General features: G+C 34.5%; 1 protein-coding gene across 1 annotated transcript in view; it reads right to left on the minus strand.

Annotated features, from left to right (window-relative positions):
• sacm1la (SAC1 like phosphatidylinositide phosphatase a) overlaps positions 1-27,341 on the minus strand; it is a 47,364-nt gene that overhangs the window by 2,567 nt on the left and 17,456 nt on the right. Inside the window, 18 exon segments of the mRNA XM_056479587.1 lie at positions 3,096-3,153; positions 3,336-3,428; positions 3,509-3,602; positions 3,679-3,751; positions 5,804-5,873; positions 8,701-8,839; positions 9,035-9,133; positions 12,342-12,421; positions 12,520-12,588; positions 12,962-13,048; positions 13,146-13,231; positions 13,313-13,414; positions 15,126-15,159; positions 15,239-15,255; positions 15,258-15,297; positions 15,802-15,951; positions 19,149-19,276; positions 24,654-24,728. Coding sequence (XP_056335562.1) covers positions 3,096-3,153; positions 3,336-3,428; positions 3,509-3,602; positions 3,679-3,751; positions 5,804-5,873; positions 8,701-8,839; positions 9,035-9,133; positions 12,342-12,421; positions 12,520-12,588; positions 12,962-13,048; positions 13,146-13,231; positions 13,313-13,414; positions 15,126-15,159; positions 15,239-15,255; positions 15,258-15,297; positions 15,802-15,951; positions 19,149-19,276; positions 24,654-24,728 — 1,494 coding nt within the window.

Genomic DNA, 27,341 nt, shown 5'->3' on the forward strand with positions numbered 1-27,341 from the left:
GAGTCGGTTGCTCTACCAAGGAGGCTAAAGACCATGGCCTCTAGCATCTGTCGCTAGAGCATCTTTACAGGTCAGAGGAGTGAGGTTTACCTGCACAGCACTTCATTAGCTGGCCTCCGCTCTACTTGCCCCCTAAATCTCACTCCCATCTGAGTCTCGGCACCAATTTAACCCCGCCGGTCCTACACCACCCAACCCGCTCTGAGCTGGGATTAACCCGGCGACTGTCCACATGGGATTTGGTTGCTCTAACAAGGAGACTAAAGACCATGACCTCTTGCGACTTTGTTTTTTTCTGATATTTCTAATAAATAAATGGTGCACTTCCAATTAAGGCTGATTTATACTTCTGCGTAAAGCACACGCATATGCTCCAGCGCAGCCTTCGCGCGGTCCCATAGCCCATGTCTCGAAAAAAATTTAACTACACGTTGCAACAACGCATATCGCAAGCTCTGTGATTGGTCGGCTTGGTAGCTGTGACGAGTGTAGGCAGGACCGAGAGCCGCACGGACCCGTTGGAGCAGGAGTTTACAAGTGTCGAGTCTCCTGAAGTAGCTCTAGATGGAAACTGTTGTTTGTGTTTACCTAATGATTATTGTTGTTGCACGTCCGCCAGCTTCTGAATCTGAATGAGCGAGTTTTAGTTACTTGTACAATAACATCCGTGAAGAAACACGACACAGATAAACATAAAACCTACTGCCATCTAGTGTTTCAGAGGTGTTATTGCAGAGCAACACAAACAGCATGCAGAAGTATAAATGCATGACTTTGCGCAAGGCAAGCGCCGTAGGTCATGCCGATCACTCGACGCAGCAGTATAAATCAGCCTGCTATAGAGAAACGTACAGCCAGGCAAAAGAGTGGCAACATTAAACATGCACACTTTACCAGCACGGTTTAGCATGATTGTCTAACCATGCTTAAAATTCTGTGCTGAGTACGGTTTGTAATCAAGCTGTGCCATAACAGGATTATATGGAAATGCAACTGGAATTGTACCTGGATATTACGTTCAGTGCAATAGTGGAAAAGTGGCTAAAATGTACTCTTTGCATTTAGGTTGGTAAAAAAATAAGTAAACATAATTACTTGTGAATATAATATCAATATTCAGAATGTTTATTATGTACACAAAAATTGTAATTGTGTTTTTTTTGCCTTTATTTGACAAAGTTGGAAAGAGAGAGAGGGGGAATGGATTGGAAAAGGTCCTCGAGCATGTATTTGAACTTGAGATGCCTGAAGTGCCTTGACTAGCACTAAGCTACCTGCACAGTCTCAAACTTGATGTTTAATGTTACACAAACTGAAAATTTATGTCACTCAAAAAAGAAGAAGCATTGACTATATAACACCACGTCCTAACAACACACAATGCAACAAGCTAAAAGCAATTTGTCTGTCCACACCAAGATCGACACAGCAGAAACAGAATAGGGCACAACACAACCAATGAAATGGGCAGGTTTATAATCTAATGAATAAATATTAAAACTACCTAACATTATTAGAGTACTACATGGTGAATGACTGATGTTGTTGGTTTGCACTTAGACACAGATCTAATCAGTGTTGGGGGTAACGCATTAAAAGTAAAGCGAGTTACATAATAATATTACTTTTCTGAGTAAAGTAACGCATTACTTTTAAGAAATAGTAAAAAAAGAAATAATACGAGTTATTTTTTAGTTTAATTAATTAGCTTTAAAAAAATTATTGAATTATTGAATATTGAAAATTGAACTAAAATTAGTCACAATATATGATGCAATCAGAATGTGTTTATTACTTTGAACACATTGGAAAAAAAGGAAAAACGGTAATAGTCTCAATTGACAGTGATTTTACTTAAGACAAATAGTAAAAAGTTGCAAACACATTGCTTTAAACTTTCAATAATCTGTATATACAGCATGGGGTAAAGCTCTGGGGTAAAGTTTTCAGATACCATTGTCCTAAAATATAATTTTTGTTCAAGTAAATGAAGGTATAGGTTATACAGTGCGCTGCTAATTTCAGAGCTCCTCTACTAAAAAAAAGAATAAAAAAAAAAAACAAGTTCTGAAAGAGATCAAGCCTCAGCCAAGTAATAAAAAGTAACACAAAAGTAACACAAAAGTAACGCATCACATTACTTACTATAAAAAGTAACCAAGTAACGCAACTAGTTACTATTTTGGGGGGAGTAACTCAATATTGTAATGCATTACTTTTTTAAAAGTATCTTTCCCCAACACTGGATCTAATGTCATTGATAATGTTTGCTGGTTATTTTATTTTGAAGATTTGAGGTAAACTATCTGCTGTCACTATTAGCATGGTAATAAATGTCATGTAAAATGGTATTTAAACTCATACTGGTTACATTTAACACTAAATAAAGCACATAATCTGCATCTGAGGTGATCATTGTCATAGTAGTTTGTTTTTGTTTTGACATTGCAGAAATAGAATCCGATTCTCTTTGAATATCATCATTGTAGATGTTAGGACAAAAATATCCATTTTGACGTGTCACAGCACGTGTAGTTAGGACATGGTGTAATGCGGTAACAATGACTCTATAATTAAAATTATTTAGCCCAAAAAATTGAAGTTTTCTCTAATATTCCTAACATATGATATAGTTTAGTAATATCACACAAGCAAGACTTCCTGCATTAATTAATAACTATCAAGTCGTTGTGGAGTCTGACCACATGGCATTCTTCATCCTCAACTAAGCTTGCCTTAATGAAATGTCATACTGTCTAATATTTTAAGAAACTTTTTGACCTTAACACAGCCATTAGAATCTGCAGCGATCTTCTCAGGGGGTGTAATTATAATTTCCCGTTTCGTGTTATCACATATTGACTGCACCACATGACTTTGATTATACCAGTGTTTAAATATTAAGAAGCGGCTTTGTTAGATCTAAAAAAACAAACTAAATCCATGCTCATCAGTGAAGATGAGTATTCTAGTCACACAGCACACACAAATTTAATTTCGAATGGACTTTCTGAATACATTTATGCATCCAAACAACAAATGGGTGTCACGCCATTGACCCTGTTGCTTTATTCCACATTATGCTTTAATCTTACCAGCCATTAGGAGACAGATGATGCACATGGAGAAAGCCACCACCATAATAACAGGAAGCTGCAGGACAAATAACAGACCCATATGAATAAAAAATATGCAGGGAATGACCAGCGGCAGCTTGTGGCGTTGAATTATAAATGTTAGGACTATATCAAGCAGCTTTGACTAAACTTCGCTTTTAATGACCTCTTTTATTCGGTATTCTCTCTAACATCAAGTAATACTGCGACAGCACTGACCAAAAGAAACTTCCAGTCCTTCTGAGCGTGCAGAGGCGTCAAACTATCAGTTTCATCCACGCTATAGTTCCCAAGGAAGAGATCGATGGAGTCCTGTGGGCAAAGTCAACTACTTAATATTCATCGCAGCAAACTGGGTCTGATTTCAAGACATAAAGACAATTCATACGCACTTGTCTGAAGCCGTCAGAGAAATTGTTCTTGTAGTAACGGATCATTGAATTCCAGCCGTCCATTACCAAGCCCCAGTGAGTCCTCTTTCCGGTCCTGAGGTTAAAGTCGGAGGTTACACTGGTAAATGTAATTAAAAAATGCTAAAAACTCTGAAAGAAGCATGGCGTACCTGGTGAAGTCGGTTTTCAGGGCTCCTGTTCCTGCGTACTGCTTAGCACAGGCATTAGCATTGTCTGCCCAAGCTGAGAGAAAAAAAATATGAAACAATAAATAGGGTTCCCATTTTAAGCCAAACATCATATTTCCTGACTTTAGTGTGACTTTTACTGACTAAAAAGCTTAATTTTCATAACATCTAATAAACAGAGAAACAGACCACTTTAGAGCTTTGCATAATCAGCTTGAATATAGCTTGGCAGGACATTAATAGCCACTAACAAAAGAGCCACTGACTTTTCAAAATCTGAAGTACTTAATGTTTATGACTGCTCTCTCCAATATTAATAACTTAATTGTAGTTTTACAAACTTTTTATTTAGCTTTTCGGTCGACTATTTGTAACATCCAGTCATTGAGGTTGTTATTTTCAATACAAAGCTATTATAATTCATAGTATGTTATCTGTAGTTAAAGAGACCCTATTATGCATTATGAAAGCTCATATTTTGGTTTTGGGGTCTCCAACAACAGGCTGATGTGCATGCAAAACACTTTCATTGTCTTATAATATGCATTAATTTTTACCTAATTATCCCACGACAATATCATTTGTTCAGAGATTCGTTTGTTCCCAAACCCCTCCCTTGCTTAATGCTAATCTGCACTGATTGGGTCGATGGCCCAGTCTGTTGTAATTGGTTGATTAGGTTCAGCGAGAGACGGAAAGAAACACCAACCACGGTTATGAAGTAGCCAGAGCACAGAGTATATGTGTGAGCCCAATGCAGAAGTGCATTAAAGCAATGCAGGTAAACACCAGCATATTGCTCAATTCTTAATCCTAACCTCAAGTAATAACAATGACACACAATCAATATTAATCCACACAGCGGCAAAAGTTGAACTATTTTGAAAATGTGTGTAGGAACAGCTGATGGGGCCATAGCAGTGTCAACCAGCAGGGAATCGAGGACAAAAACGCATTTAAAACGCACATGTTGCGTTTTCAATGTGGTTTTGGAAGCGATATGTGAAATAGCCCATAAAGATTTAAAATGAGAGATACAGTACAAGCACTGATCTTAATAGATAAGTGATTAGCCACGTGGAGCAATTACAAGTTACAACACACAAGTAAACACATATTTTGTAAACTACAGAAAACAAGGCAAGCATTTTAATCACACTTCATGTTGTGTAGGAAGGAGAAACAGAAGGAGAAGTTACTGACAAAGTCCTGTACATTAATAGTCTTTGCTGATCCTTCCTTTAATAACAAACGGCCAGCAAATCCCATGTTTCAGCGTAGGTTATTGTATTAATCCTCAGAAAAATCAGTAATCCTCGTGTCATGATCAATCCCATGATTCCCTGTGCTCCGCTACTGCTTGAAGGGAAAGGTGTGTTTTCGTTTTTACCGGATCTGGCATTTCCTATTTGGCGATGTTGATACGAGCAGTCAAAAGATCCGAACACAAAATGAATCATTCATTTGACTCTGAATTGACTCTTTCCTTTAAGAATCAATAGTTTTAAACACGGTGCACTTTCAGATTCAAACCTCAGCCGGATGTCTTTTCTGTACTTAGAGCTGTGCTACACACTGCATGGAAGTTCATTTCTTCAAAAACCCATAATAGGGGCTCTTTAACAGGTACAATCTGGTGACTGTATTTGTAGACTTAAGGCATTTCCAGTTTAAGAGTGTGTAAGGAATAAAATGGGGCTGAAATTTTTTTTTTCTTACCATAATAATGAACAGCTTGATTTGAACTGAATCATTTTTAATTTAACTAGAACTTCACCAGCATTCCACCACTATTCTACTGCCTGCCTGACTGAAGGGCCTGCCTGAAATTTAGAACTGGAATGCTCTTCATTTTGTGCTATAGAAGTGCTATTGAAATAAAGATTAACTGAATTGAATCGTTTTTAATTATATTAGAACTATGGTACAGAAAAAATGTGATGATCGTAAACTAAAATTCAAGTGACAAACAAATAAAAATAAAAAAATCTGTGATATTTCAGAAATCTCATGAACAGTAGAAATACTGTGTAAATGCTTTATTGTCAATAATGGGAAAATTGTGTTCACTGAAGGAGCTTGTAGTTAAACAAGGAAATAAACAAACCGTTTTTGTAAATCTTCTCAAAATCAGCCTGTTCCTCAATCTTCTGGCCGACGTGGAGGACACCCATCCTCTGAAATGACATACAGCCCAAGATGAGGAAGTACACATGATGACAAATCAATAGGAAACCACTTTATGGGCCCTGTGACTTCTGCAATGAAAAAAAGTGTGGCCTGATTCACAGAATCCAGTTATGAAAACAAGGTTTACTGTATAAGAGGAACTGTTCGATCTTCTAGACACTTATCACACTACACATTGAAGCACACGTGATGTTCATGGTATTTCAGTGGGTATTTCAAGTTAAAACTTACTAACAAAAAAAAAAAAGTATCGATTTTTTTCATTCTGACAGTAAACAACTTTTAAATTTCACTTTCGTGCAATACTCTTCATTAAAAATCATTAACTATCACTTGTACATCAACAAATTCCTGATTTGTTGTTGCTTAGTACTTTTAAAAATAAGTGTTTAGGTATTGGGTAGGATTAGGAATGTAAAATAAGATCTTTTAGAATATGTACGTAGATTATAAGAACTAATAAACTGGCAATATTTATATAATAGGCAGGTAACAAGCCACTAGTTAATAGTGAAAATTGTTACCTAAAACTGTCAAAAATCTTTTGTACAGAAACCCTTTTTAGGGTTTTTATTGTTTTCGAAAATGTAAGACATAAGTAAAATATTGATATGAATTCAAATAAGACTTTATAAAAAATTTAAAACAAACAAAAAAAACATTTAAAATATACAATGTTGAAAAAAAATATATGAAAATTTAATTTAAAATTTATTTCTAACAGAAACCTCTATTTCTTTTTTAAATTAACTACATTTTACAAATACTTGAATTGTGTGTTTATTAATTTAAAGTCACCATGAAACGGAAGTTAAGAATTCCACAATATCCACTTGAAAAAAATGAAGGACGGTGCATGATTTCTTCCTTTGAGAATCAATTAGGCTGTTGGAAGATGGGTGTAACTAACAAAATGAAAACTGACAACTAGATAAAAGCAGAGCAAAAGCAAGACACAGCCTAACAGCCCCGTCGTAAAGGCATTCCATGTGACCAGAAATGAAGAAAAGTCATTTCGAGCAGGGAAGGAAAGGTTATGATATTTCATTAAAGATTCTGAGCGCAAATACATTTGTCCAAAATAATCAAATGCACAGATATACTGTTCATAACATGCACTACTACGTACATATAAAATTAAGAATACTAAATTGTAAATAGAGTAAATAGAATTTCATTATGAATTTCAATTTATCAGACAAGTTGTCTGAAGTACAGCTGCTTTTTTTAAATCACCATTTTTCTGTTTTTCCAAGTTCATATTTTAAACAGTAAACCAAAAACCATCGTTAGCCATCTAAGGTCGCAATTTTCACTGTTACAAACATAGTTCATTGGTTTGGCGTTTCCCAATCCATCATTCCAACAAATATTCACAAACTGCATCACAAACTTGCGTGGTGGCAACTACTCCTCTATAGCTGTGTTCTATTCCCAGTTATCCCCCCTAAGCCCTATTCCTTTCTAATGGTCCAACATTTAAACTTACATTTTTTCAAAAAAGAAAGCTATAAGTGAATTGGGTAAGCTAAATTGTCCGTAGTGTATGTGTGTGAATGACAGTGTATGGGTGTTTCCCAGTGATGGGTTGCAGCTGGAAGGACATCCGCTGAAAATGAATGAATGAGAGTTAGAGGTTTTAATTTATAGTATTGAGAAATGTATCTGTACTGTATATGATGCCTATAGAATATTTCTGTTAGCATACTTAATAATATGTATGTGTGTGTGTGTATATATATATATATGTATATATATATATATATATATATATGTATATATATATATATATATATATATATATATATATATATATATATATTAAAATTACGATGTCAGACTTACGAGACTACAATTTGTGTTAGCTTTTTGTAAGCGATTTTATGTTTTTGAATAGATTATTGGATATTCTCAGTAATATTTATAAAGGAAATACAGGCCCTATACGTGTTGTTTGCATATGTTTTAATTAATTTGGAAAAAAAATACATGTTTTTACCAAAACTAACATTGTTTTTGTTTTTAAATGCACAGAAAACAATATAATTTGCACAAAAACAATTACGGGGATTTTCTCTAAGTAGTAGTTACTCTACCTCACTTGGAATGTCATTGTTGATGTTTTATGTTATAACTAACTTGGTTCCACCGATGGATCTGCAACAGAGCAAAATGTGGCTTTGGAAAATACTCAGTAACACATCGTTCTTTTGAAAAAATGATGCATCATACTATGGTAGTTCAGGTGTGAGTTACGTCGTTGTTTGGGAAATGCACCCTTGTCTGTTGGTTAGAAAATGGCTTGCTAATGGTTGACTAAAACATTAAAGAAAAATTAAATGAACAGACTAAACATTTTTTAATAATTAAAACAAGATAAAACATCATTAAAATCATACAAACCAAAAACATAACGTAATGAACATAACATTAAAAATAAAATCAAAAGGCCGCTAAAATTGTCATTTTGTTAAAACTCTAATAAATTGTTAAATTAAAATAATAAAAGTTTTAGCATTTTAATTTATTAAACACACAGATAAAACTGAATGAAGAAAAAATTAAATGGATAAAATATAATTTGGAGAAAAAAGTCTGAGTAAATACTGACTTATTTTTAAATGTACCTAAATCAACCATGACTGAACAAGACAGCTTTATCATTTGCCAGAGTGTCATGAAAACTCTGCAGAAACCAAAGAACGAACAGCCAGCTTGCTATAATGGGAGCGTAAGTGTCCTCAGCTGCATCACACCTAGCTAATTAATGTCAGTGGCGTTATTTGTGACAGGATGGGGGGGTGGGGGTCTCACCTGTAGCTGGCTCTGCAGGGAGCGTCTGGCCAGCAGGCTCTGGATGACGTTAGTGCGGTCCAGGCAGTCCATACAGTTACTGCGGAAGGTTCCAGACTGCTCCGATAACACCTTCCCGTCTGAGCTCACCATGAAGTACCTACACAATCAGCATTCAAGCACCAGATCAAAGCGAATGAGCGACAACATCAGAGACCACAGTCCCGCTTAAATGACTTGCAGATTTTGCACTTTCCATCTGCTCTTTGCAGATGCTACGTTTGTGTGCCATCTCCAATAGCAACTACATCCAAAAAAAGAAAAGAGAAGATACACTACAGAAATGAATACAAACCCAAACTCCTCTTGCATGTCAGAAACAGCATCAACAAGAATCTGGAGGCGATGCCATCTCATCTTACTGCACTCTTTGTGGAAATCAAAGGCGATGTACCTCAAAAGAGACACAAGTGTCAATACATGGCTGCAAATAGAAAGTTTATGATCAACACATGCATGAATTTATTTCAAACAATATTATTCTAGTCAGGGAGCAAGGGAAGGTGCAGACATAGGCCTTTTCTGATCTTTCAAACTAATATTGGAAAATAAGCTCACACAATTTACATACTGTATATTCAAAAACCAAAGCCTAACATTTTAAACTTAAAAATACTGGTTAAATGTTGAAATATAAAGTATGTCCAGTAATGCTAAAATACGTTACAATTTATGAATGTAGTAAACATATTTGAATACATTTTAATACATATTTTATTAGTATTTACGCTATTTTCTAGATTGAAATTAGTTTAACACATATCTTAGAAAAATGAAAGTAATCACACTGTCTTTATGAATATAATCCTTCATTTTAGACAAGGGTTCTGGAATTTATCACATAAAAAGGCACTCATTTTAGTGCCTGTAAAGTATATTGGTTTATGTAAAATAAAAGGATTTACAGCACATTGTATTCATGCACTATAACACTATAAACAAACCTTTGTTTCAGTAAAGCACCAATTTCCAGGCACTGCATGAGAGCTGCTCTTTAAGAATACAAGATCTGCAGTCAAACCCTAATTTCATTTTGTGAAAGACAAACTTTAATGTATATCTGCAAATTTTAGACAAAATTAGCTGTTAGATTTTAGGCATTTATTTAGTGTTTTCCACATAGCTTAAATGATATTCATTCATTCATTTTCTTTTCGGCTTAGTCCCTTTATTAACCTGGGGTCACCACAGAAAAATGAACCGCTAACTTATCCAGCATGTTTTACGCAGTGGATGCCCTTTCAGCTGCAACCCATCACTAGGGAACTTAAATGATACCGAAATATCTTATTTAGGTAGCATGATTATTCATTATTTTAGAGTTTATAATGAGATTTAATTATTTTTGAGTGTATGAACATGAAAGGAGACAGCAAAAAATGATATTGTAAAATTATAAGAGAACATTTGCTTTTTAAAACGTTTTTTCACCAAATTATGTTTAGCACAAGTTCGTTAACCAAATCATGGATAAAAAGTTTAAGTCGCAACTCTTTTCTCTCACATCTGCTCATTTTTAAGACTAAATATATGATTTTTAGCCGTGGCCGCACTAAGGTAACAGACCAGACAATTACACCTTTAAACGGTGTACAAATAGAAAGAGTGAGCTCCTACAAATATCTAGGTATTTGAATTGATGAGAGATTAGCCTTTGATATACCCATTGACAAGTTATTGAAAAAGCTTAGGCCAAAATTAGGAATTTTATACCGGTCAAAAATTTTTTTTCCTTATATACGGCTTGTAAGACATTAGTAGATAGTAAATTTTTGTCTGTAATTGATTATGGTGATCATCTATATATGCATGCTGCCGCTGCCGCTACTAGATTCTGTTTATCATGCAGCAATACGCTTTGTCACAGGCGCAGACTCACAGATGTATCATTGTATTTTGTACGATTCCTTAGACTGGTTATATTTATATCAAAGGAGAAAATTACATTTGTATTTATTTATTTTAAAGGCTCTCCTACAGTAGGTAGATTACCATCCTATCTTTCTAATTTGTTAACATTTTACATAAATAACCAACACACTAGATTTGGTTCCTGTATTCGTTTAACAGTCCCAAGGGTATTGTCAGAACTTGGCAAACGTGCTTTTTCCTTTTATGCACCTAGGGCTTGGAATGACCTGCAAAATCAGCTCAATCTTGACACACTTCCGACTCGGAGTACTTTTAAACATCTGTACAACGTCTTAAAGGACACTTGTAATTGTTTTTTATGATCTGATCTTTTATGAATGGTGATTTTTGTAATTTTGTGGTATTGTTTTTATGATTTTATGTGAAATTTTACATAAATTTTCCAATGTGCAGCCTGCCATCTTGACCAGGTCTCACTGGAAGAAGAGACAGTACTGTCTCAATGTGATCTCCTGGCTAAATAAAGGAAATAAATAAATAAATAAATAAATAATTTTTCTGTATTGCGAAACGCGTTTTCTGTATTCTAATTACATTTTTGAGGAACACAGTAATGTAACAAATTACATTTTAAATTTGTGTAATTTAAATACATTTACTAAAGTCAGCGTAATTGCGTTACTTACATTACAAATATAGTTTTATAAGAAAAGAAAATGCTTCTTGTAAAGACCGTTTTCCGCTGCAATGTCATTTAATAAGCATGTGATTTTAAATTGCTCGAGAACTGAAATCAAGTAGAAATACAGACATTACTTTGATTTCATTGAGCGTAAAAATAAAAATATTGCTGTGAAATGCAGTCTATGTCCAGTCTCTAAAGAACTTTTAACTGCTTTTAACTCGACCAGCAACTTGTTCAGCACTAGAGCAGAAAGCATTCAACGACATCACTCATCACCAAGGAGGACTTCGGCGCTCAAAAACACGGCAGTCCAACTCACTGGATATTTGTGCAGGATCGGGAGTGAAGGTATCCTCTGAATGTGAGCAGAAGCATAGCTGCTTATTGGGCCGTTTACATATCGCGTCTTTTCTATGTGCAAGTTCGTTATTTCTAATGGAGGTGCGCGGCTGGCGCACACATATTGGAAGCGCATATTGCGCTCGCTCACATTTTCCAGGCGCACCAGTTGAAAACCGCGAGTCACGCAACAAGAACTGACCAGTCAGCTTCATACTTTGTAAGGAATAAACACATTTCTGTAGTCTAATTACCTCAGACAAACACAGAACACCCAGACACTGCAGTGGTTTTGTATACTATGAATGTCAATGGTTACAGGTATCCAGTTTTGTTCAGGTCTTCTTTGTGGACAAACAAGTTTTGAGCGAACTCTTTAAGTCTTTTGAATACGTCAAGCTGCTGTGTTCAACCCATTGTAATGTTTCTCAGTGAATATTAAATTTCTGAAAGAGCTGCAGTTTATTTTGTATTTTTATAGGTATATTTTATATGTTTTAAAAGTAACTTCAAAGTAAAGTAATTAGTAATCTGATTACTTGTCACAAAGTAATTAGTAATGTAATCAGATAACAATTTTCCAATAGTAGTCTGTAATTTGTAATCTATTACTTTTTTAAAGTAACTTATCCAACACTGATAATCAATAAACAAACAAACAAGCATCTGTAATCAGTAATGAACGGTTAGGTAAACTGTTAAGTACTTGATGAGTCCATTCTCCATGCTGCTGACCATTTTGGCAAAGGCCTGTTCAAGAGGCAACTCTGATCCTTTCTGATTCACCTAAGGATAATACAATCATGTTAAACTCTGTATATAATGGCTACAAACCATCTTTTTTTGCATTATTCAACCACAAGAGGAAAAGATCATTTATTTACCAAATTTAGAATCACTTGCTTGCCATAAATAAGAACTTGTGACTCAAAATGTCTCCTGAGCCCGTCCATCTGCAAGCAGACACAGAAAGACATTATTTATGTTTAATGCCATATCAGTAGCATTGACCATACCACGTACCAAGTATCCAATGTATAATTTACAACCATATCTGTTTAATAATCATGCATTTTACAAAAAAAAAAAACTAATCAGCAACAACACTGATAAAAAGACTTATTAGATATTTCAATTTGATCAACGATAAATATTGAAAAATTCTTCCTTAAGACACATTTTAAAACATTTCCTTACAGTATTTCCTTCTCTATATAAACATTACCAAACTCAATAAACATTCTCTAATATAATTTTAAAATACATATTATTCCAAAAAGATTTATGTCATGTAAAATTTGTAAAAGTTCATATTCATATTCTTACATGATTGGTGTCTTTGCTTATTAGTGGCTTGGGCTTGTACTTCAGGTTGGGTCTCTGAGACCAGAAGAAGGGTATGGAGCCTCGAGTCTTTGACAGCGAAAGAGCAAAAATTAAAGTCTGTGAGATGAATTCTGGGATGTCATCTACAAATAACCTTGTATGAGAGAGCAGTGTGTACACCAACCTGGACAAAGGATGCCCTGGCATTATTGAACTGAACTATCTGTTCTGTCTCGACAAAGTTAGCAGCATGTCCTTCAGAGTCAATGCCTGAGGTGTAGAGAAAAAATATATATCTGTAGCAAATATAATCTGAATAAACATATATATATATGCTTGACTATATCTCACCTCTAACATAATATCGCACCCCTGCTCTGAAACAGCTCCGTCTAGAGATGATGATCCACTCAAACACCTTGCCATTGATGCAACATGGCTTCATCACAATAACTGAAGCAATGCGTTAAGGCCCAATATCACACAGATTTACCAAACACTCGCAATTCAGAGTCATTCAGGGACAGTTTAATCCAAAGCAATATAATTGGATGAATTAAAATTTAATTATGTCATATATAAAAATTTCAATTAGATAAAACGTTGATGTTGGCCTGGTGAAAAGTTTGAAGGTGTTTTAACTCATAGGTTGGTTTTGTAGTTGCAATAGTGTTGCTTGGTTGTTCCTAGGGCGTCTAAAGGCGTTTTACATAGTTGTAGCTTGCTTAATTGTCGATATGCATTTGTTAATGTATTCTAAGTGGTTACTAGGTAGTTGCTAAGGATTTTAAACTGGTTGCTAGGATGTTTTGTGTGGTCAGATAGAGTTTAATGTAGTTTTGTATTCCTGGGATGATAACATGTAGTTGCTATGGTACTTAAATTGGCTGCTAGGCTGTTGCTAGGCAATTGCTAGAATGTACAGTGTAATTAAATTACTTTTGTAAGAGTTTTGTTTTGCTAGGGTGATGATATGCAGTTGCTAAGGTATTTTGGGTGATTGCAAGGCTGTCACAAAGCTGTCTCTAGGTTGTTCTCTGCTTCCAGGTAAGGTTTGAAGTAGTTTTATCTTGGTAGGATTTTAAGGGTTGTTGCTAAGGTGTTGATATGGAGTTGCTAAGGTATTCTGTCTGGTTGCTAGGCAGTTCCTAAGGAATTTCAACTGGTTGCTAGGATGTTTTATGTGGTCAGATTTTAAGAGTTTAAAGAAGTTTTGATATCATGTAGTCACTATGGTATTTAAGTAAGTTATTAGGCTGTTGCTAGGCAGTTACTAGGATGTATATTTTGATTAAATTACTTTTGTCAGGATTTTGTTTTGCTTTGATATGCAGTTGCTAAGGTATTTTGGGCAATTGCCAGGCTGTTGCTAAGCTGTTTCTAGACTGTTTTTTGCATCCAGGTAAGGTTTGAAGTAGTTTAATCTTGGTAGGATTTTATGAGTTGTTGCTAAGGTGTTGATATGGAGTTGCTAAGGTATTCTGTCTGGTTGCTAGGCAGTTTCTAGACTGCTCTGTTTGGCTATGGAGTTTAAAGACGTTTTATCTTGCTAGGGTGTTATGGGTTGTTGCTAAGGTGTTTGTACAAAGTTGCTAAGGTATTCTGGCTGGTTGCTAGGTAGTTGCCTAGGAATTTTAACAGGTAACTAGATGTTTTGTGTGCTCAGATAGAGTTTAAAGTAGGTTTGTATAGCTAGGTTGACAACGTAGTTGCTATGGTACTTAAATTGGCTACTATGCTGTTGCTAGACAGTTAACAGGATGTACAGTGTGATTAGATTACCTTTGTAAGGGTTTTGTTTTGCTAGGGTGATGATATGCAGTTGCTAAGGTATTTTGGGTGATTGCAAGGCTGTTGCTAGACTGCTCTGTGGGTCCAGGTAAGGTTTGAAGTGGTTTTACCTAACTAGGATTAATGGGTTGTTGTTAAGTTGTTCATATGGAGTTGCTAAGATATTCTGGCTGGATGCTAGGCAGTCACTAGGATGTCTTGATTGAATGGATAGAGTTTGAAGGTTTCTAGACTGCTCTGTTTGGAGTTTGAAGAAGCTTTATCTTGTTAGGGAGCTATGGGTGGCTGCTTACTAACAATCAAGGCACAATAAAAAAAGCAACTAAACTGTAAACTTCGTTAAATGCACCACATGACTCCATTTAAAGGATACATCCGTGGATGACAGGAAATGCAAATTTATGGAGCTGAAAAGAGGAAGCGGTGAATTAGTATGTATGCTTTTCCCTTATATGAATGTTTTATGAATAAGGTATATTTTTATACCTCAGGCTGTGCGATGATTCTCTTAAAAGGTTTCCATTCCACATGAACCTCTGGTCCGCCTGTGTGGAGAGAAGAGAGAGAAAACCAAACTAAGCAACTCCAGAGATCATCTGAAAAGCTGCTGTTGTTTTGAAGACTCAGGAAGTTTGAATGCACTGAATTTGAACTTTATGAAATAAATATATAGTAGGCATTTATATCTATATGAGAGAGAGAGTTAGGTTCAAGACAAACTGCAAAAAAATAAAAAATAATCCGTGTCAGAAGCCAGACACAAAAGCTGAGCACAAACTCTGGCTTTGAAAAGATGAAAATAAACTGTGAGGGAAAACACAGTGCGTGCCAGCATGTCAGCAAGTGTGCTTGTAAAACAAGAGCACTTTGTAGCTTAAAAAGAGAAAGCACATCTCCAGTGACAGCCCTTTATTGTAAATGAGGGATGCAGTCTGAGACAATGAGCTGACCGGCCTTCTGTATGTAGCGGCTGATGAAAACCTGCACCCTGCTGTGCTCTACTTCTCTCTCTCTCTCTGTGACTGAAGCTTCAAAAGACTCTGTCTCACCCTCTCCAGCAGGCTCATCTCCTGGAAGTCCGGGCTGGTGTTGGACAGGCGCTGCTGGGTGTGGGTCAGGTCGTAGTCCGTGCAGAAGTAGAAGCCGTCTGTGTTTAGTACATTGTTAATCATAGTCAGAAACGTCTTGTTGTCTTGCATCTGTTAGAAGGAAATAAAAAAAAGCCATTGATGGAGATTCTTGGCGATAGATAACATGAACAAAACAAGATTTGATTTGATGTTTATTATTAATTTGCATGAAGCATATTTCTGAATATATTAATGTCAAAGAATTATAAAAGAAATAAAGAACTTCATAGAGAGGAAGAGGAATAATAAATATAAATAAATGAATAAAATTTGGGAATATAACCAAAAGGCAACTATTCCAAAGTCAATCATCAAAATGATCATTCATTCATTCATTCAGTTTCTTTTCAGCTTAGTCCCTTTATTAATCTGGGGTCGCCACAGAGGAATGAACCGTCAACTTATCCAGCATATGTTTTACGCAAGCGATGCCCTTCCAGCTTCCATTCCTTCCATACACTCCCATTCACACACATACACTACGGACAATTTTTAGCTTACCCAATTCACCTATACCACGTCTTTGGACTTGTGGGGGAAACCCATGCGAACACGGGGAGAACATGCAAACTCCACACAGAAATGTCAATTCTTGCTGTTAGGCAATTGTACTACCCACTGCGCCACCGTGACATGCTAAAATGATAATGAAATTAAAAATATATAGTAATTTTTTATTATTAATGATTAATAATATACACATTAATAATAATAAGTTAATTTGTATTTTAAATGTTTTTTTTAAATACAATTTAATTGTGATAGAATTGAGTTTACAATTACATTAAATCACAAAAAACTGAAAAATACAAAAACAAAAACAAATTTTTGCCCAATTTCATGAAAAAGATTTGTAAACAAACAAACAAAAAAAATGTATCACTATGTAACTGTGTATATCTGAATACTTAGGGTATGTTTCCATGACAATGATGTCGAAAAACAAAAATGTTTTCTTTGGTATTTTTTGGAAAGTTTTGTGTTCAGATGACAAAATCGTTGCTCAATTCTTCACCTTTTGTGTCTTGCTTATTTAACACTTCTGATAAACTCATCAGGAGAGAACTTCATGAGCTAAACTGTGTCAATGAGTGTGAAAAGAGTAAAGTGGCCAATGAATGCGCATTTCAGAATCTCGCTGGAATAAGTAGGTCATTTGAGTACATTTTACCTATTGTTTTTTGAATACTATTAATTTGGATGTACTACACTGCTACAGTGCTGAGTGCAATGAGTTAGAAAGTAACCAGGGCTTGATTTTCACCAGCCACTGTGGCTAGTGGTTTTTCAACATTACTAGCCGCTTGCCATTTTCACTAGCCACAATTTTGTTATAAGGAAAATATATATTTATATGCATACATTTGACTTTGGCATGCTAAAATTACTTAATTTAGATTTTGCCTTATGTCCACATGAGTCCTCATTCATTTCACTTTTTGTGTGTTGTGTATGACCTTGCTCAATTAGCATGAGCAAATAGGTTGTGATTTCATAGTGTCGTATTGCAATTAGTTTCTAGTTTTTTTTTCTCTGGCCACACCAAAAAAAAAAACTAATAAATAAATAATTTCTTAGCTATAAATTAAAAATAATTAGAAATTATAAAAACAAGCAAAATATAGCTGTATACAATAAAAAAAACTTCTTAAAAAATAAAATAAACAACTGACATTTTAAAAATAATGATTTTCATGTATCTAAAATATGCACAGTAGTCTGTCCTTGCTAAGGTCCCAGATCACCAGTTCACTGCACATAAATGGCAAGTTAAATATAATATTATAATATTATGAGAAACCCAAAAATGTGAAAAGAGTCTATTGACTTCCATAGTAATTTTATTCCTATTATATAAGCTGATGTCTGCCATCAACCAGCATTCTTCTGAATATCTTCTTTTGTGTTCACCATAGGAAAGAAATACATCAAGATTTAAAACGACATAAGGGAGAGGAACTATCCCTTTAATTATTTTATATAACTATTTTAAAGTAGCTCACCCAACACTGCACAGCTTACATACTGTTCTTCACATATTATATAGCAGGAAAGTATGCTGTTTTGGATGCATTTGTATGTCAAAGAAGCTAGACACACAAAAAGTGCAGAACTGAACTTGAGAACTTGAGCATAGCTATCTGTCAAAGCATGACTTTGAGTGGAGATGTTAAAAAATGCAGTTTAAACACTTTGGTAGTTAATTCATGTATTCATAACATGCATTTCTCACATGTTAATCAGCTTCAATGCATCACACAACACTCACAGCAATCTTACTTTACCATATCACATTTACTGAAAACAAGCTGTGCTACCCGTGCAGATGCCAATACGAACAAAGCTCTCGGGCAGTCTCGGTATATCTGTTCTGTAGTAACAGGGTCAACTAACCACTAAGCTCAGCTCTGGGAACGAAGTAGAACAGGAACAACCTGATCCGATCTCCCCTCCCAGAAGAACCTGGTCAGCAGAACCATTTGCCTTTATTAAGCAAGCTTGTCTCTCAATGTAGCTATTCCCATCCGCTCAATGATGTACTGACAAGAGTTTATGTTTAAATGCAATAGTCAACATAAATCGTTATGCAAATAACTCATGCATGGACTCATCACCTGCCAAAACCAGGAGAAACAACAGATTAGCAAACATGTGGCGCATTAATCTCAGCTCTTTAGCAGCGGGGCCAGCACACAAACACTGCTGAGACTGCAAACGCACTTGGATTTTATTATTAATGGCAGCCTGAGATATTTGGGACAAAATAATGCAGACAAGAATTCACTGCAGACTTCATGCCCTTACATCGAGAGGTTTGCAGTGTACTTTATCGGTCTAGTTGGTCCCAGCCATCAAAACACTTGCTTAAACTTGATCACGAAATGTTGTCTGTGTCCAGTACTGGTCTATTCACAGGCTGTACCGAAGGCCAGGATTTCAGCCTTGCTAAATAATTCAGAAAGTATACAACACTGTAATGAGATATCACTGTGCTCTGACCGTGGGCTCAAATAAAAAATTTACTGTATGAGTACTCCCCGCTTTCAGAAGCTGCGGGTGAATCTGCTGTGTCTTCCACACAGCACTTCTGAGCAAAGCGCAAATGGAAATATAGAAAAGTTCAGAGCAAGGAAACGTCCTGTTGTGATTTACAGACGCAACGGGCAACTCATCAAACAACAAATGACATTTATAGCCCACTTCTGGTTCAAGGTGTGACAAACATCAGCATAAGTCTGAAAGTTGAGGTTAGGGACTTTGCTGACCTGAATATCTGTGAGGTGCAAAATGGTCTTCTTATAAGAAATCACATCAAACTCCACCGCTTTCCACACGGTGTGGCCAAACAGGTCGCCCACTTTCCGCTTCCGGGTGATGACTATGAGGTACATCCCTGAAGAAGCCAAAACAAATCATGCAGAATGCTGAGCAAGTGTTTATAAGGCACATTTAATTAGGGCTGCACGATATTGGGAAAAAACTGACATTGCGATATTTTGTTTGTCTCTGATATAATTATTTATTTACAGTGCTCAGCATATATAAGTACACCCTTCACAAATCTATCTTTTAAATTAATATTTTTAATAGGAAGATACACAATATCATGTTTGTGCATATACATTAGATTAGTCAGTACTGAAGCCAAACCAGGAGCTTATCTAACAAAATAACTTAGGATAAGGGTCCAAAAACTAGCACACCCAAATTTATATGTTATAGAAAATATTAAATGCAAATTTAAAAAAGAGGAAAAATCATGAGAAGCAGAACATTTTTTGAAAATTTAGTTGAAATTTTGTAGATTCAATTTTTTTTTGCCATATTTTGCTTGAATTTAATTGTATTATCTTTTAATTTCTAAATATGTTTGGTGACTAAAATATTATTTTAATAAATATATCTGTTTAATAAATCAGTTTTGTTTAAATGCACCAAAATACATTGCCTATATTCACTGACAAATAGATCAAAATATTCATTTTCAAAATTGGGTGTTATGCTGAGCACCATGTGTTTAAATGCCATATCAGCAGCATTGGGTATATTCATGACAAAACCTATACTAAATATACAATATATAACAACCAATCACATCCGTTTCTTAATAAACATTCATTGTACAGACCCCCCCCCCCCCCCCCCCCCCCCCCCCCCCCCCCCCACAAAAATAACAACGACACTGAAAAGAGTCAAATACAATCTTTTAGTTTGATTAATGACACATGTTCTTAAAAGAAGAAGCATTTTCGAGCATTTCCCTTAAAATATTTCCTGATTAAAAACATTCTCCAATATCATTTAAAAGGTAACACTTTACAATAAGGTTCATTAGTTAATGCATTTCTTAACATGAAATAATCATAAACAACACTTGTACAGCATTTATTAATCATAATTGAACATTTACTAATGCATTATAAACATCAAAGTAAATGCTTGTTAACATTAGTTAATGCACAGTGAGTTAACATGAACTAACAATGAGCAACTGTATTTTCATTAACTAACATGAACAAATACTGTAGTAAATGTATTGTTCACTGTTTGTTCATGTTAGTAAATGCATTAATTAACATGAACTAATGACCCTTATTGTAAAGTGTGAACATTTAAAAATAGACATTCTAATAAAATATCGAAATATTCTTACACAAGTCACAAATTGTGTACGAAAATTTTCTTCCCCTTTCAATAAATATGAGTGTGTAATTCTACATCTCGTACGTACAACCTGGTCATATCTGTTTTCAAAATGCTAATCATTTCTTTCATTTACAAATGGATTCACTTCATACAGTTTGTTGTTTCTACATTCATCCCATTCCATTTGCCATTTCTTATTAATATCCAGATTTAAAACAGGTTTAACATCAGACACAGGAATTTTACATTCTGTTATCTCCAACTGTAGGGCTTCTTTAGCTGCTTTATCTGCACGATCATCTCCAATGAATCCCATAAAACCAGGTAGCAAAAATGATCATCTTTTTTGGTGTCTCTGATATATAGTTACGGATGTAATGATTCACCATGAGCTGGTTGAAAATCGATTTAAATATGTGACGATTCAAATCGGTAGAAATGTTGAATGAATCGCGATACATTTATTGAAAAGAGGTGTAGAGAAGCGCAAGCTCGCTTAAACCTGCACACCAGCAGCGAGCAAGAGGTGGAGTGGCAGAGTAAAATGACTGATGAAGTTCGCCAGACAAAACACAAACAGTGCAAATACTGCAAAAAGATGCTTACTTACTCTAACAGAACAGTAAATATGATGCACATAAAACATCATCACAGTGAAAAACTGCTGTCACAGATGTCTATAGGCAAAAAAAAAAAAAACTATTAATAAGCCAAACCACGAGGACCGGATGATTTTCTGCTCCGCTTGCTACGGAGATCGCATTCATCACAAAAGTGTGAAAATGTTTTTTCAGACTGAAAGAGAAAGTTGTTCTGTTACAGAAGCAGGTATTCGATTATTTTTACCCTCTCTTTTTCAGATTATTTAATGCATATTTTAATAATTTGCATATTGTTATTGAATATTTAAAAATGTTCAAGATTATCTCTTCTTAAGTATATCACACTGATGCTTATACTCATTAATTTTACAAGTAATATTAATTATTGGCCCTCATAATCTTGTTCAAATCCGAAATTTTATAATCAGTTTTCTTATGCCAGTGGCCAGTCCTGTGGAACCACCTTTTAACCACCTCTGTGCACTCGGCTCTCTTGTTTAGGGAAGGCTTTCCTCTCCACACCAGCCATCTCAGTCCCCAGTGAAGGAGTTTTTTTCAGCAGGGGACATTGTAAATGTACAAAGGCCTCAGTTTATGCCAGGAAAGATAGATATGCTGATATTTCTTTTTAAAACTGTAAAATCACAGCACATAGACAGTTTTAGTTTGTTTATAATAATGAGTCTTCTTTCGTTTCTATTATTCTTTTTTTCTCTTCTTAAATTTATTTTTAAAATAGCACTTTAGTTATGACAAAAAATGTATTATTTTGCAAATAAATGTGCAGCATTTAAGAAAAAAATGAAAGGGCTCTTGTTCACCTTAAACTTATTTCAAATAATTTTGTTAAAAAATAGTTACTAAATCATGAATCATGAGATTAGTATTGTGAATCGTATTGAAACATGAGTCAGGTGAATCGTTATATCCCTATATATAGTACATTAATATCATTTCGCATGACAATTTATAACTCTATTTGGAAAGAATTAATCATTTTTTATCATTTTGTAGAGGAGTATCTGCATGTAACACCAGAAGGGGTGGATATTGACTTGATTGAGAGAAATCCCAATTTTATTTTTATTAAAATAGTAGATAAAAAGGAAATAATAGATATTGTAAAAAAATGTAAAAATAAATCGTCTATGGATTGGAATAATATTGATATGAATATAATTAAGAGAGTGATTGAAGACATTGTAGAACCATTAACCTATATTTGTAGTAGATCTTTCCAATCTGGTAAATTTCCAAATAAAATGAAAATTGCAAAGGTAATTCCACTTTATAAATCTGGAAATAAACAATATTTTACAAATTATAAGCCAGTTTCAATACTATCTCAGTTTTCAAAAATTCTAGAACAACTCTTTGTTGAAAGGCTTAATAATTTTATAGAAACGCATAACCTTTTAGCTGATGAACAATATGGTTTCAGGAAAAATAGATCAACATCTCTGGCATTGACAGAAATTATTGAGGAAATTACTAATAAGATAGATAAAAAGGAAAAGGTATTTGGAATTTTTATAGATTTAAAGAAGGCATTTGATACAATAGATCATAATATATTGGTAAATAAAATAGAAAGGTATGGTATTAGAAGAGTAGCCTTGGACTGGATAAGCAGTTATTTAAAAAATAGGCAACAGTTCGTGGAAATTGGCAACCACAAATCGTCTTATCTAAATGTAACGTGTGGCATACCACAAGGGTCAGTTTTAGGTCCAATATTGTTAATAATTTATATTAATGATATGTGTACGATATCAGAGTTGTTTAAGTTTATTTTATTTGCAGATGATACAAGTATTTTTTGTTCTGGGCATAATTTACCAAAACTTATGGAGTTGATCAAAACAGAAATGAATAAATTGAAATTATGGTTTGATGTAAACAAATTGTCATTAAATATAAGTAAAACAAATGTTATGTTATTTGGGAAATTAAAAAGCAGTTATAATTTAGATTTACATATTGATAATGAAGTTATAGAAAGAGTATATGCAATTAAGTTTCTTGGTGTTGTACTGGATCATAAAATTAGTTGGACACTGCAAATAAATAATGTGATATCAAAATTAGTCAAAACTGTAGCAATAGTGTATAAAGCTAGATTTATCCTGGACAATAAATCAACGTATATATTATACAACACACTTATGTTGCCATATATGAGTTATTGTGTTGAAATATGGGGGAATACATATAAATCTAATTTACGATCCGTATGTACAATTCAGAAAAAAGCAATTAGACTCATAGAAAATGTGGGGTATTTGGAGCATACAAATCCTTTATTTTTTACATTAAAGATACTTAAGTTCAATGATTTGGTTAAATTTAAAACAGCACAATTCATGTTTAAAGCTAGGAATAAACTACTTCCAAAATGCATACAAACGTTTTTCGAAGAACGACAAGGGGGATATAATCTGAGAGAAGAACTAAATTTTAGGAGGTTGAAAACAAGAACAACTTTAAAAAGTTTGTGTATGTCTGTCTGTGGTGTAAAACTATGGAACAGTCTAGATCTGACTCTTAAACAATGTCAGGATAATAATCAATTTAAAAAGTTGTATAAATATATGTTTTTAAAGGAGTATAACGATGAAGGTGATTGAAAAGGTATAAAAAGAGAAAGGTTTATTGAAATTTTAATTAATGGCTACCTGCAGTACTAGGTTTTTTTGTTGTTTTTTTTCTCTGGGTTTATGTTACAAGGTATACGGGTATAAAATGAAAGCAAACATATAGTTTGTCGGATATGCCAAAAGGATAGAATGTGTTCATGTGGAAGGAAGAGATAAGTAAAGGAAGAAATAAGTTTAAGTAATAGACGAATGATGTATGTGGTAATGGGGTGGGAAAATAATAAGCTTGTGCTTCATCCCACTCCATTTTCGACCATGTTGAAATGTATTTTTTTGTTAATGATATTTTATGTTTGATACTTTGTTCGAAAATAAATAAATCAAATCAAAAACATGATAAACCAATTTCACACATAGAATTCAGTTGAACAAAATACAAGATAGAGTATTGAGGTTCAGAAATTCAATAGTAGTATGTAAACTAACACTGTATAATCTTCCTTTTAAAAACTATTTAATACAATTAATCTTCGGTAAAGCCTCAAACTTCTATATAACTTCTTAATACTAGAATAACTGAAATTTTACACAGTCACAGGTGTTAAAAACACACCAAATTAAAATCTTTCACTCTATTAGGTTTAAACTTTTGCGATTCAATTCATCTTTATTCCTATAGTGATTTTGCAATGTAGAATATGTCAAAGCAGCCTAACATAGATGAAGAAAAGAGAGTAAATAGCTGTAATATTTAGTTAAATTGAAACTGCTTGAAATGATGACTCCATAAAATCCCATGTTTTGTTGTGGCTGGTTATTATAAGCCCAACTCGATATTGCAGATTTGCACATTTATATGCTGCAACAATGTATTGCGGAGCCCTACGATTAATGCTATGTGGAATATAAATAACATGGGGCCTACCAGCTACCAGGCGAACAGTTCCCATGACTCCACATATGGGCCTGGTTATGCCTGATGGCGGAATGTCCTTAATACCTTCAAGCAGAAAAAAAAAAAACATTATTAATGCATCATTCAAATCTCCATTTTGCAGACTGAACAGATTTAAAAGACTTCTCTGCGTCAATGAAAGGAAGTAACAGCTTTGTGCTTTGCTATTCCTGGAATACACCTTTAACAAAAGACCACAGCATCTACCTCAAAAGTAAAATGTCACAGTGACGGTACTGACGAAATGTCACTTTCCAAGGAGGTCAGCATTAAAACAATGAACTATGATGAAATCCAAATAGCTGCCATAGCTCTTCATCGATGCCAGGACACTTTGAAAGGTCTGATTCCTCAGGAAGTTGTAGCTGTTCATAAATGTCAGATCAAAGCTGCACATTCTATAAATCTTTCGCTAGTACTTTTTCATATAGTCAGAGAAATGAGGTGCTTAACCTTCAGGAAACATTCATCACTAACCTCCAGATAATAAATGAGCATTTTAAATGGGGATTTTTTTATTCTCTATTAGAAACCTTGAGATAGTCCTCCAAAAATGAAAATTCAGTTATCATTTATTCACCTTTCACTTTTGTAAAACATATTAAAGTTTCTTTCTTCTGCTCAACACAACAGTAGATATAAAAAAAAAATGTAAGAAATTTCTAGATATTGACTTACATAGTGTTTTTTTTCTTGCTATGAAAGTCAATAGCTACAGTTCCATCCACCTATTTTTATGCGCAGTTTGGATATGCGCATAAAAGAAATCGGTTCATGGAAATGCACAGATTTTAAAAATGCGCATAAAAAATTACATGCATATCTAAGTAGGATAACCTTTTTATTCGATAAGAACAGATGTGCATAAACTACAATGAAAACACTTTTACCAAACAAATTCCAGTATGTGCATTTAAAAACGTCATGTGATTTTGTTAGAAGAGTTCATGTGTTGATAAAAATGTGTGCGAATGGACAAACCAGCAGGCTGAGCACATTGTAAAACATCTGAAATGTTGTTTTGGTCATTGTCAAATACTGTTTAGTATTAGTGTTAATCAAGAGCGTCTGTGCTCCATGTCTCACACCTTCAAACGCCACCGCACATTCACTGCATGTCAGAATTGCATTCTGAGGCGCAAGTCATTTTTTAAATAAAGAAAAGATTCACACAGCTTCTCATACCGCAGCAAAGTACATTCATACTGTTGATGTTTGGCGCCAGTTAATCAGGGAGTGACAATTTTGTTCTCTTTGACTCGTTGGATGGAAACACTGCTTTATTCGCACATCTTTTATGTGATAATCCAGCTTTGCGCATAAAGTTAATTCACATTTTTGGATGGAAACATAGCTAATGACATCCCCAACATTCTTCAAAATATCTTCTTTAAATTAAACTCAAAAAAGATTGGAACCACTTGAGGGCAGGTAAAACAAACTTTAATAACACTTTCGGCTTCTGCTAATAGTTTAAATTCATAAAGTAGTCTCTCTGGCTCACCAAATTAAATTTAATTTTAAATAACTGTTCTCTGTTGTAATATATTTAAAAAGGCATAAATTACTAATTTTAACAAAACTGGTGCTCATGACTGATTTATATTATTATCACTTTTTTTATTATTATTAACACTTGTGCTGCTTAAAAATTGTTGCAACTGTTTGCATTTTTTTCAGGATTCTTTAAAAAGTTCAAAAGAAATAAATTTTTCCTTTGAAATATAAGTATTTTACAATATTACACATGATTTTACTGAAATTTTAGTTTGATTAAAAGGGCACCTATTTTACCCATTTTCAAGATTTAACACAAGTCTTTTGTGTTTCCATGTGTCTGTAAAGCTCCAGCTCAAAACACCCATCAAATTATTTATTATACCTTGTAGAATATTGGAATTTTCTGCTCTGAACACATTGTAGCTGTTTTCGTTGCCTGTGCCTGTAATGCTAGTTCTCCCGCCCACCGTTCCCACATGCCTGTCAGAGTTTGCCTCAATCTCCGCATCGGCTGCATCAGATAAACAGCACAGTGACAGACATGAAAGAAGCAGATCTCACGTGATAGGATAGCAAATGTGACAGGATACACGTTAATATCCACTGCTGTATGGATATCCGTTATGTTAATGTACAAAATAAACCTGATTTAACGTCCCCAAAACAGTATTACAGCGTCTTCTTTTAGAATTGTACTGACATGCGGCTGTGGTGATAAAGACGGTAGAATTGCTGTAATTCATTACAAACGTGCACTGTTTTAAAAAACATTTTAAACTTGTAAACTTATTCTTGATCACATTTGATGATGATTGATGATCACAGAGAGCTGAACAGATCTTTTAATTCCCAGTTGCTTTGCGCACATCCTGTCTTGTTGATATATTTATACGCATTACTAAAGACCATAGAATACACAAGACGTGTCACTTGCCTCCCGCCTACTAGTTCAGAAGCCAATCATCAATCGATATGTGGCAAACAAAACCCACCTTCTAGTACAGGAGTCAATCATCCATCGCTATAAACTGATGATACTGCAAGGGAGGAGCTCGGCCCGGGCATGAGTTCCTGCAGATTTTGTATGATTTGGACATTTAGAAATGAAACTAAAGGGACAGTTGTTGTTTAATTTTATTGATGATTCCTAATATGAAA

This window comes from Danio aesculapii, chromosome 19 (assembly GCF_903798145.1).
Source record: "Danio aesculapii chromosome 19, fDanAes4.1, whole genome shotgun sequence".
In the NCBI taxonomy this organism is placed as follows: Eukaryota; Metazoa; Chordata; class Actinopteri; order Cypriniformes; family Danionidae; genus Danio; species Danio aesculapii.